This window comes from Artemia sp. Qi Xiang Cuo, chromosome 19, assembly GCF_049724085.1.
Source record: "Artemia sp. Qi Xiang Cuo chromosome 19, ASM4972408v1, whole genome shotgun sequence".
NCBI lineage: Eukaryota > Metazoa > Arthropoda > Branchiopoda > Anostraca > Artemiidae > Artemia > Artemia sp. Qi Xiang Cuo.
Genome location: NC_142812.1, coordinates 21,430,704 through 21,443,831, shown reverse-complemented (window position 1 = coordinate 21,443,831; position 13,128 = coordinate 21,430,704). Strand labels below are relative to the sequence as shown.

The 13,128-nt window shown below is 32.8% G+C and overlaps 1 protein-coding gene across 1 annotated transcript in view; it reads left to right on the top strand.

Annotated features, from left to right (window-relative positions):
* Positions 1–13,128, top strand: part of LRP1 (LDL receptor protein 1) — a 654,607-nt gene that overhangs the window by 578,821 nt on the left and 62,658 nt on the right. Inside the window, 3 exon segments of the mRNA XM_089105022.1 lie at positions 5,921–6,119; positions 8,807–8,927; positions 12,772–12,913. Coding sequence (XP_088961148.1) covers positions 5,921–6,119; positions 8,807–8,927; positions 12,772–12,913 — 462 coding nt within the window.

Below are 13,128 nucleotides of genomic sequence, written 5' to 3'. Positions count from 1 at the left end.
TTTAGGGTATTCGTTTAGTGTTTGAGCTCCTTTAATCGGACGGTTTAGATCCATAACAAAATATTTTTAGGTGTTTCTGTCACGTTATGCGGATGATAGCTTACTGAAAATTGCAGGTTTTACTAATCCAGCCAGGGTAAAACAAATAGCAAGATGTCGTAGAAAGAGGAGGGGGGTCAAAGTTTTAGAGGGCCAAATATCAAAAGAAAAGATTTAAGGAAAATGAAATCTTTATGGGATGGAATTTAGAGTTAAGCTCTGAAAAGTGTGGGGTGGAGCAAAGGTGTTCACAACTGCTTTAGGTCAATTGTTGGAACTATGAGCTGTTATTAGTAGTATTACCAGGTCGGATCAATCGGCTACCGAAAATACCAAAGTTACCGAATTCTGTTTAGTATCACCTAATTATGGTTTTGTGTTAGGATATAATGCAAGGTCATTCGTCTTCAACATAATCAGTAGTTTTCAGCAATATTATCGGCAAATCAGTAATTTAATTCAACGGATCAGCAATATAGTCAACACGTCTTCAATATAATCAGCAGTCCAGTTCAGCATTTCATAGGGTTCATAGAAATATTTCGTATTTCTGTATCTCAGGGCCGTTCTTTTACTCATCTGTGTGCTAAGATCTTACATTTTTTGACAAAGAACGCTTAAAAGTGAAATATTATCACTAAGATCTTATATCTTATAGCATTCTTTTACCAATATCTTTCACGATTGTGTTCTGATCAGATGTCTGAGAACAATGATGAGCATATCATCAAAGTTCTCTAATCAAAGTTCTGTATGGCAGAAAGATGGCGTCCTTCACACTTTTTGCTGACATCAGTGAGCTGTAAGATCTTAGAATAAAGATGAGTTAAAAGAACGTAAATTTTTGCAGACAGACGTGAGATCTTATATTAAGATCTTAGTGCAAAAGAACGGCCCTAATATTTCATAAAAATATTCAATATTTCATAGAAATATTGAAATATTCAATATTTCGTAGAAATATTATATGAAGTATAATTTTTCATAGATCTTCATTTATTTAATGGGCTCCATCTTTACACAATCATTATTAGTGTTGGTCTATTATGGTTGTAAACTTGAATTACTGCCTCATCTTAAACTTTATAATAGCTTTGCAAAATTGGCTACGGAAAATTTTGAGGTTTTTCCTAATTTTTCGATAAATGTTAAAAAAAAAATGCTTGCAGGTTACAAGCCCTTTTGAATTTCATTTTCCAGACAGAAAACAGTGAAAACTAGTGAAGAGACCCATCGTAACCACCAAGAATTTATTACAGTCTTTTTTTTTCTTTTTGCCTTCAGACCGACGACTGTGGACAGAAAATGTGATAAAAATTCGAAGACGTTATAATTAGAATGAAATAGAAATACAATAACGGGCAAAAGTGTTAATTAAGACAGTTAAAAATGAAGACAAATTTATTATAGTTAACATTTATACTTTATATTTATATTTCAAATACCTTATATAGTTTGTTTTATATACTTCTCATTAAAATTTGTACTGTTTAAATCCAAGGCAGTATCCAAGGAGGGGGGGTGTTACTGGGTTTTAACCGCCTTCCCCGGAAGTTTTCGTTCAACTCGCAAAAATGCACCAAAAATGTAAGCAAATTTTTGATGCAAAGTTTTTTCTGTAAGCCCCTCCCCCCCCCCGCTCCATAATAAAAAAATAATCCCTCCCGGATAAAAAGCCTGGGTACGCCTTTGGTTAAAACATAAAAATATTCTAGCTAAGTATTATGCCAAAAATTTACAAGTTAAAAAATACATAATTGTAGTAATAAAAGTCAGAATGTTTCGGCTTTCCGCTCGAAAGTCTATCAACGAAAAAAAAAAAAAAAAGAAATAAAAAAATATATTAGATAGTTATTAATTACTAAAATATAACATAAAAAGATGAAAAAATAAAACGCTGTAAAAAGATTGGAAAAGAACTAAAGGAACCTACATCTGGTAAACTACAACATTTGTCGTTTTTTAGCAAAATCGGATATAGTAATACAATCCCAACAAAAATCTAGACAAAAAAAATGGGAAATGCAGTGTGGTAAGACATTATTCAAGACCACGTTCCCACAAAGAATATTGAAGTAGACTTTACGATTATATCGAAGTTTAAGGAACGGAAAAAAATTAAATAGTAAAAAATGTGGCTTCTAGTTTAGAGCAGTGGAAGCATTACCAAACTCAAACTGTACCAGAGACAACCTAACTTGTCATTATGTCGTATTCGTGCTATTTAGTAGTGATATTGGAAGTTATTAAGATATTTCCAACTCCAGCTTTACCAGAGACAACCTAATTTATCATTCTGTTGTGCATATTCGTGCTATTTGCATGGCGATATTGGAAGTTATTAAGATGCCATTTCTGTTTATTGTTTTCTTTTTCTTTATATGTTTTATTTAATTTAGCCTATTTCATTTTTTCCCTTAATAAAGCCTTCCGGACGTGAAGTCGAAATGTTCGGATTTCTTTATTATTTAAAGTTTTTTTGTCCACTGCTTTGATTGAAATATTACACCCGCTCCCACTATATTCAGTAAACGGAAAGGCAGAGTGGTCAGATATATATATATATATATATATATATATATATATATATATATATATATATATATATATATATATATATATATATATATATATATATATATATATATAAACTACATAATTAATTTTAATCTGTGGATACACACTTTAGTGCTACAGTAATCAGATAAGAACCAAAACTTGGTTCTTATCTATATATATATATATATATATATATATATATATATATATATATATATATATATATATATATATATATATATATATATATAAACTACATAATTAATTTTAATCTGTGGATACACACTTTAGTGCTACAGTAATCAGATAAGAACCAAAACTTGGTTCTTATATATATATATATATATATATATATATATATATATATATATATATATATATATATATATATATTTATGATAAGAACCAAAACTTGGTTCTTATCTAATGAGTTCTATCTTCCGGTTCATTAAACTTGTCAGCTTAACACCATAAACTGTCATCAATGTCAAGTTACAACTGAAAGGCTTATAATCAACTCGTTATTATAATTTTCAGTACAAGTGCCTTCGCTAATTGGTATAAACATGTGTCCACGTGTAAATAAAAAAAAAAATCGAGTTTGTTTATTTTAGTTTTACTATCATTAAAGGCTGTATCCAGGATTCTGTTGGGGGGGGGAGGGGCAATAAGACCACCATAAAAACATATCAAAACTATATTTATGTATCTTTAATACGTCTTTCTGTGCTGGAGAAACATTTTTTTTGGGGGGGGGGGGGTTCAATCCCCTAATCCTGCCTCCTGGATACGGTCTTGCTATCATTAATATATTTTTTTATGTTAATCCTAAGATGATCAAAAACGTTCAAGAAAAACTCAGAGATCCAGCAAAACATTTAATTGGTGATGTATACAATTCAGATATGGCCTATATAACCAGTCTTATCAAACAGTTTGTGGTGACGAACTGTAAGTAAGGAGCCAGTTGAATACTAACCGAAACTCTAAAAACGGAATTTTAATACCTATTATATAAAATGAATTGGATTTTTATGCTGATTTCAAATATATAAGTTTAATTGAATTTAGTTTTACCCATCAAAGGTTGTTTTTTCCCAGGGGTGATTGTATCGACCAAGTGGTCCTAGAATATCGGGAGAGGGCTCATTCGAACGGATATTAAAAGTTCTAGGCCCTTTTAAATTGACCAAGAAGATTGGAGAGCAACTGGACTCGCTTCCACGCTCATTTTCCCCCAAAGTTATCTGATCCAAATTTGAGCCATTTTGTTCAGTATAGTTGAAAGATATATGAAATTCTTCTATTGTTTACATGTAGTATTTGTTATTGGGAAGTATGTGCATTTTTTTGGAGGGGGGGGTGTTCTGGGACACTGGGGGCAAGGCCGTACCCAGGATTTTTTTTTCGGAGGGGTTTTTTACTCAAAAAAAAATTTCGGGGGGTTTTACACAAAAAAACTCAAAAAACGCATGCAAAGTTTGTTTATATCCATTTTTGTTACATTTTTACGAGTCAAACAAACATTTCGGGGGGGGGGGGTTTAAACAGGGTAACTCCCCCCCCCCTGGATACGGCCCTGACTGGGGGATTTGAAAGAATTACTATACGAAATTCTTTTTAATTGTCTTACATTCTTTTAGCCAAATTTTTCATGTAGAAATGTTCCGGGGCAATTATCCAGAGGTTTTTTTCCCGCGTGTTTTGTTTTAGCCAAAAACAAAATAAACTATAGCCAATCATACCATATCATAGGCATGCTACGTACTTGAAGTTTCAATTATTTTTAATGAGATAGGTTCGAACGATGTAATGAATGAAAGTTCAGTGCGAAAATAGTGTATAAGGTTTAAAAATGGCCAAACCAACGTGCATGATGAAGAGTGGACGCCTCAGCATTGAGACAGACGATCTTTGTGCCAAAGTTGATGAGAAGATTCGTGAAAACCGTCGCTTCACAATAACGGAGCTTTCGCTTTGCTTCCCACAAGTTTCACGGACTTTGTTGTTTGAAATTGTGACTCACAAGCTTGGCTACAATAGATTTTGTTCAAGATAGGTGCCGAAAATGCTTACAGACCTCCTTAAAGGTCAGCGAATGGGAGAGGCCTTAACATTTCTTGACACCTACCACACACATGGTGATTCTTTACTCGATCGAATCGTAACGGGTGACGAGACGTGGGTGAAGCACGTCAATTGCAAGACAAAATTGCAGTCTATGGAGTGGGGGCACACAAGTTCCCCCCCAAAAAACAAACAAATTTTGCAAATCTTGCCAGTAAGAAAGATTACGGTACCGTTTTTTTGGATCGGCAAGGTGTGCTCCTTATTGACTTTCTCGAGCGTGGTGCAACACTCAACTCTGACTGCTACTGCAAAATATTGCGCAATCTTAGAAGAGTAGTGCAATTAACGTACCGAGGAAGGTTATCGTCCAATTTTTAGTTTTTTCATGAGAATGTCCTATCTCACACGGAAAATCAAACTGCAGAACTTCTTGACACATTCAAATGGGAGATTTTCCCAAATCCAACCTACAGTCCCAACTTACCACCGAGTGATTTTCGCTTGTTCCCGAAGATGAAGAACTGGCTAGTGACACGGCGTTTTGATGACGACGACGAGCTCCGGGCGTGCGTCACTGAGTGGCTGAGATCACAGGCGGTGGATTTCTATGACGAAGGAATTTCGAAGCTTGTCCACCGCTACGATAAGTGCCTTAATTTGTTTGGTGACTATGTAGAAAACTAGTATTTTAGTCACTTTTTCAGATGTATATAATAAAATATTTTTCCTGTACCTAGTTTTGCTTGGATTTAGTCAGCGTTGCCAGTTAACTTTATCAATTTAATGCAAAGTTTGATTATAAAAGTTTAGGCTAGAATAGATTAGTTTTTGTTAGTTTAGATTGGGTTAGGTTAGGTTTTTTGCCTATTTCTGATATTTAGAACCAAATTTAACCTAACCTAATCTAATGTAACCTAGACTAACATAATCTAACCTGACTTAACTTTATGTTTTACCATCATAGCTTGCAAAGACTAAAAATGCTGACTTTGCAAAGCTGAATCAAAGCAGAGAAAAAGGAATTTCAAATATTCACCGGTGAGTGTCGACATTAACCAGATTTCGTACATTCACGGTAATATTATAAATTATCCAGAGATCAAAAATGCTTTTACGGTTCTTTTAACGGCACCAAATGAGTGGCACTTTCTTGCCGACTCAGGTAAGATGTTCCAGGCAGAATGACACGCAGTCAAGGGGTTTCTAAGAAATGGACACAATGCAAATATGTCAAATTTATGTCTTATTTCAGTGCCAAATTATTGTCAAAACAATGCCTGTGGTGTTGGATACATGTGCCTTCTTTCTGCCAATAATTTTACTTGCCTCTGCCCAGAAGGTTATCGAGAAAAGTTAGGAAAGTGTGTAAAAGAAAATGAAGAACAAATCTGCTCTCTTGAATGTAACGTTGGATCTTGTTTCTTCGATTCTGATGGCAATCCCAAATGCAGGTAAGCTTTTCTGGAATTTTCCTTATCCTAGTATTTATTTTTGCTATTAATTTATAATTATATATTATTTACTATTTATTTATATATAATTCCATCTATTTATTTTTTCTGTTATTTTTACTCTGAAGATCGCAGTACTCTAGGGATACCTTTCTATTTTTATTCTTCTATTTACTTCTTCTTCTTTTATTATGCATTTCTGTTTTTCTTCTTCTATTTACTTTTTATGCTGTTTTTACTCTAAAAATCGCAGTACTCAAGGGATACCTTTCTATTTTTCGTCTTCTTCCATTTTACTTTTCTTTGTTTTCTTCTTCTATTTACTTTTCATTTATTTTTACTGTGAAGATCGCAGTACTCAAGGGGTGCTTTTCTATTCTTTTCTTCTATTATACCTGTCTATTTTTCTTCTTCTGTTTACTTTTTCTGCTATTTTTACTCTCAAAATCACAGCACTCAAGGGATACCTTTCTATTTTTCTTCTTCTATTTATTTCTTTTTCATCTATCACACCTTTATATTTTCTTCTTCTATTTACTTTTTCTGCTATTTTTACTCTCAAGATTGCAGTACTCAAGATCAACGAAATATGCGTACGAACTCTACAAAATATGCGGCTCTGTCCCGCTTTATAGGGCAATGTAATGTTTTACGGATGAAACATGACCCACATCGCTTGTTTTTTTTTGACCTGGCAACCTTAGTGTCCGTAATAAATGGTTTGCCACGATCTTTTAAGGGTACAATTGAAATTAAAATACATATATAAAAGTAAAGACATAGCCTTAAACAGAGATACTGAGTATATTTTATAAAAAACCAACAAAGAGAAAAATCTCTAAAAAAAACAAAACAAACGAGACTGTGGCCAGTGGAGAGAAAAGGAAAACAACAGAAACAAAACAACGCGGATATTTCGCCTTTATAAAAACAAGGAGTATTCAGCACGAAAGACAAAAAAAAAAAAAAACAAGATAAAACTAAAAAACCAATAAAACCACCACCAAAAAAAAAAAAAACCAAATTTTAAAATCGGCGCAAACTAATCCACGTAGGGAAAAGATGCTAAAATAGAGTTACTTCAGTGAGGACACCAGAGTAACTGAGGAAAAATAAAAAAACTGTAAATTACTTTAATTATTCAGTTGCGAAATAATCCTTTTGTTAGCTATTACTGAAGCAAATCGTTTTGGTCTAACAGGTAAAATAGTCCCCTGGTGATTATTTAAAATCTTTACTCCCTTATTGACAATTGATTCACTCTTTAGAAGGTTATCATAAATTGGGTCAATATTTAAATTACCCGTGTCCCTATTTATGGAAAGGTTAGCAAACATATGTTTTTTAATTTCTATGGCTTCCCTGGCCCATTGGGTGTACCCCTTATCATTAGAAATAGCCAAGGCTTCATCAAATTTTACAAAATGGTCTGGTTGAAGCCAAATATGCTCTGCTAAAGCTGAAACGAAAGTTTCTGGAGGCTTGCTTAATTGTAGGGTTTTTCTATTGAATTACGGTGTTCAATAAACCTTTCAACAAATTGTTGGTGAGTCCTACCAATATAGAACTTCCCACAAGAACACGGAATTTTATACACCCCACTTACTAAATTTCCCCGAGTTAAATCCTTACCAGAACTAAAAAAACTACCCATTGGCCTCAGCGATTGGAAACATGTATCAATACCAAATTTACGTAAAACCCGTGAAAGTTTCTCCCCCAAACCAGGTACATATGGTAATGAAATGAAGCTTTTTGATACAACTAAATCTAAACACTGAGAAACCTCAATAACCCTACTACTATGTTTGGCCCGTCTATTTTCAATTATTTTATCAATGAACTTAATTGGATAACTATTACAAAATAAAATATCCCTCAAGTATAACAATTCTGAATCCAGAAACTCCTGGGAACAGATTTTAAAGGCTCTATCCACTAGTGAAATTACCACCCCCCTTTTCACCGACAGAGGGTGGCAAGAATGAAAATTTAAATACCTATCATTGTGAGTAGGTTTTCTGTAAATCGAGAAAAGTAAGTGGAAATCCCTTTTAATTAATAAAATATCCAGAAGAGGTAATTTATTATTATCCTCAAATTCAACTGTAAATTTAATATTATTATCAAAACTATTTAAATGCTTACAAAAAAGGTCTAAGGAGTCCAACCCATGTTTCCAAACGCAGACCACATCATCCATGAACCTACCCCAGAAACAAGGGGAGATTCTAAAACTGTTTATAACGGAGGTTTCAATGGCATCTATGAATAGATTTGCCAATAAAGGAGAAAGAGAAGCCCCCATAGGTAAACCAAAAATTTGTCTATAAAACTCCCCTCGAAAACCAAAATAAAAAGAAAATTCATTTACCAGCATAATTAGTTTCGTAATGACATCAATATCCAAACTGGCTAACGTCACATCCTGTATTAAATCAAAGTGTCTTTCTAATTTACTTTTTAAAATATCCTCGCACCTTTTTAAATCAAATTGTATTATTCAAATTGTGATTTAAATTACAGGAGTAATTTATATCGTTTTCGGAAATGTATACGGAAATGTATACGGAAAGTATACGGAAATGATCAAAAATTTCTGTCAAATTTATGTAGTGGGCTGTTTGGAAAGTCAGTACTTGGTTCTACTTATCCTTATCTTCTATTAAATTGTATTTATTGTTTAGTTGTCCACCACTTTATGATGGTGAGTACTGCAATCACTACCGTTGTTCTGGATACTGTAGAAAAAAAGGATTGTGCTTTGGCGATTCAGTTAAAAATGAATATGGCTATGCGGCACTTAAAGTAAGTTATATGCGATATGTTTTTTTTTTTTTTTTTTTATTATTATCCTTAAGAGTATTTGATCACACAGTTAGTGGTAAAGAACTGTAAGTAAGCAAAGATGCGGCTGAATGGTAACCGAAACTCTAAAAAACGGAATTTTTATACCAATAGATATATCAAAAGAATTGGCTTATTATGCTGATTCCAAATATATAAGTTTCATCAAGTTTAGTTTTTACTCATCAAAGGCTATGAGGCTGAGAACAATTGCCTGATTTTTGAAAAAGGGGGGAAACACCCTCTAAAAATCAAAGAATCTTGATGAAAATGACACCATCAGATTCTTGCATATCAAGAGAACCCTAATGTAGAAGTTTCAAGTTCCTATCTTAGAAAATATGGAATTGTGTATTTTTTCCCTGAAGAAAGATCACGGATGCGTGTTTATTTGTTTGTTTGTTTATTTTCTTTTTTTGTTTGTTTTCCTCAGGGGTAGTCGCAACGAACCTTTAGTCTTAGAATATCGGAAAAGGACTCATTCAAAAAGAAATTAAAAGTTCTAGTGCCCTTCTAAAGTAACCAAAAAGATTGAAGGGCAACTAGCCCCCCTCCCATTCCTTTTTTTTCCTCAAAGTCGTTCAATCAAAAATTTAAAATTCTGGGATACCCATTTTGAATTTGAATTTTGTCCCAATTCTTAAAGAACGACTCCTGAAACAAAAGGGTCGTTTAATTAGAACACTAAGAAGCCTTATTAAAATTACAAAAAAAAACATTGTCGTGAAGAGCGAGGTGTTGAGGAGGGGACAACTCCCCTCATATACGTAATAATTTCCGTTCGTTTTAAGTTTCAATGTTGCTCCTTACTTTCAGTTGTAAAAACTTGTTGTTGTTTTTTTATTTAATACCTTAAGAAATCACTCTATCTTGTCTATATCTTGTCTATATTATAAATTTTTGTTTAGTTTATGTGACTAAACTATTTAGAGTTGATTGGGTTGGCTGGCTTTAACTTATAGAGCTTGGATGATAGGTCTGAATAAACGACAGAAAACTAAAACTGTTTTTTTCCAATTGAAATACGAAAAAAAAGATGTTTTCCAAAATATAAGAGTTACTAGCCCCCTGCTTCTATCCCTGTTGACATCACTGTCGAAGAGGGGGGGGGGGATTTTCCGTGAAAACTTTCCTGATAAAATTTACAGATAAGCTACCATACTTTCGTTTTGGGGGTACCGATATACAAAGTTCCCTATACTCCGATTTGATACACAAGATATCTAGCAATAAAAATTACTTTCAAAAATCTTTGACTTTTTAGTCCAAAATCTTCTTGTATCGTCCATAATAAAGGGGTCAACTCTTGCTTTAGATTTATAGTATCTAGATCTCTTTTGTCTGTCTTGTATTATAATAAACTTGAGATTTTGGTCAAAAAGGAACATTAAAAAAAATGTATTCTTTTTCCTTGAGTAAGATGAAAGAAAGGCTTAAAGAAGTCTCAGTAAATTAATTATCTAGGCTAACTTAGCGAAATTGTTTGACAAATCGGACGCTATGAAATATTCTCAGAATTCACTAGGTTTATTCTTAATTTTTTGTATTTTTTTAGGAAATTTACGACTACTTTTGTAACATTTATCCATTTCTTAAATTTTTTTATTTTTAAATCGTTAAATCGTTTATTTTATTTTTTATTGATAATATTCAGCTCGATCTTTCTCAGTGATGTTTAAATTATTTCTTTGGTTACTTAATCGGTACTGTTTGAAATACCATTCGACTTATCCCATTTTGTGCCGGAGATAGAGATATACAGTTTTGATGAAACTTGCATCCTTAGAAAGTGTGAATTTTGTTTTTTCGACTAAGTGGTGCAAAATTTTATTCTCAATGTTCAATAAAGTCCCTGAAAATTTTCTAGCATACCTGCTAGGAAAACGCTAAAAATCAGCTGAAAGGAAATATCATTTAAGCAATTTGGCAGCTTTTGAAGTTCCCTGTGGTGCTATGCGCTTTGATTGAAAACCATGCCGACACAAGGGACGTAGAATTTCAATCTCTTCAATCAAATTTCATAGTCATACCACAGATTCGATATGCCTGTTGATGGTGGCTAGTCCCCTAGGAGAATTCGCTATTTGATCCTTTGTCTTTCAGACGTTCAGCTGACGCTGAGGCTGGCAAAATCATTTTAATGTTTCGAATGTCCTGAACAAAATCGTTAAGTTGGTTCGTCAGCTCTTGTGCAATATTTTGTGTAAATTTTAGGGTAAATTTTTTGTGTAGGTAAGTCTTTTTGGTAAGCAGACACAGAGACTGGGAGTGGAGAATAGGGGATCGAGGGATACCCTCAAACAAGGTATTCTTGGAATTTAGATACCCTGTAGAAACATAAGAGATAAAATATGTAAACTTTTATGTATTTTGCCCCACCCAATTGATAAGAATTCAATTCAGAAGAAAGGAGGGGGTTATTTGTTTTTATTTCACCCAACAGCCATTTTCTAATGATCTTCAAAAGTAAGAGCTGTCTATATTTTACTTCTTAAAAATTCAAATTTATTTCCATTAAGCTTTTTTTTTTTCAACAGGTCTTAGATTCAAAAATAAAAATATTCAAAAAATTCTTAGCTTCTGAGTTACACAACGAAAAGGCATGCACACAATCTTATTTCTAATACATTTGGATTTAAGACTTTCTTTAATTCAATTCAATTCAAACTTTTTATTTCCTCCGAATACGAAGAGTAAAAAATAAAAATAATAACCGCTAATCAACAGGCGATAAAATTATTTTAAACTATATAACAACAAATACGCAAAGGCCTTCAGTCAAAATTACCACACAAATTAACACTTCATTCAATAGATAATAAATTAACACTTCACAAATTAATACTTCATTCAAAAATTAAATCAAATAAAATAAATTAAGCTTCGAATTAAGAAAACAAACGCAGGAGGATATTTTGTTAGCTTGTCATTTAAACATTAAATTAAAACATTTTCTCAATAATCTACGCAGTTCAGAATCCTTTTCACAATTAATCTGGAAACTTATAAATAAAGAGGAAAAAAGTTAAAATAAGTTGTGTTCGATTTAACAGAACTTAGTTAACTAACAAGTCTACTTTTTCCGCTTTTAGGGTTTTATTTTCTAGGAAATGAACTAAGAAAGTTTACCAGGCTTTTGCAAATAGAATAAAAAGTTTAGCAGAAAATTCGATGTTGCTATAACGTGAGCCGTGCAAAACATTAGGAACAGATCGTCAGGCTTAGGATGGGGAGGCCTGGAACAGTAAAAATAATGAACTAGGTTGAAATAATGGCTAACAAGAAATAAACCTTTTTGTGAAAATTTTACACCTCTTGTTTTCTTTTCCAAGAAGAAAAGTAAACTCCAGCATTAAAAATACAACCGCTGAGTGAGCGCTTTTATTAAGCAGATGCATCATTCAATCTCGGAAATTCTAAAGGAATCATTATATTTTGCAGGAGCTAAACCTTTTACCGTAGAAGCAAGCATGAAATGCCGAGTTCAAATTTTTTGCCATAAATTCATTGTAGATATCTAACAGTGACGAATTCTTAATAGTAGTTTCTTAGTCAACTTTTCAGTTAACTAAGAATTTGTTTATAAAAAAAACCTTCAAAGTTAAATAAGAATTGCAAAAATGGCAAAATCTAATTATTAGTTAACTAATGAAGTAAATTGAAAAAGGATACAGTACAACACCATAAAAAATAAAATAGATGGCAGTGTCAATGTTTTTTCAATTTTTGGTTCACCAATTCAAAAGTTTTGAGCGGCTGTTGTACCAAGCGATTTAATTAATTTAATAAAATATTGTTATTATAGTGTAATTGTCCTGCAGACTGGACTGGGCAACGCTGTGAAATCCGTATAGAGGCTTGCACAGAGGACATGTGCCAGAATGGAGGAACCTGTCAAACACTTTCACCAGGAATCGCTAGGTGCAACTGCCCACCCAATTTTACAGGTAAGTTAATGTATATATGCAATTAAAAGTTTTAATTTAATATATCTGAACCTGAAATATCTAGTTTTTTTATGGTGAAATTTAAATAAAAATTGGAAAACTAGTAAAATAGATTTATAAAGAATTGGTACTTGTATGATAAACCCCCGACCACTCAAGTTGTTATCCATTGACGCACTGCAAACCGGTTTCTTTTGCTATTTTCTTTCAGCTTA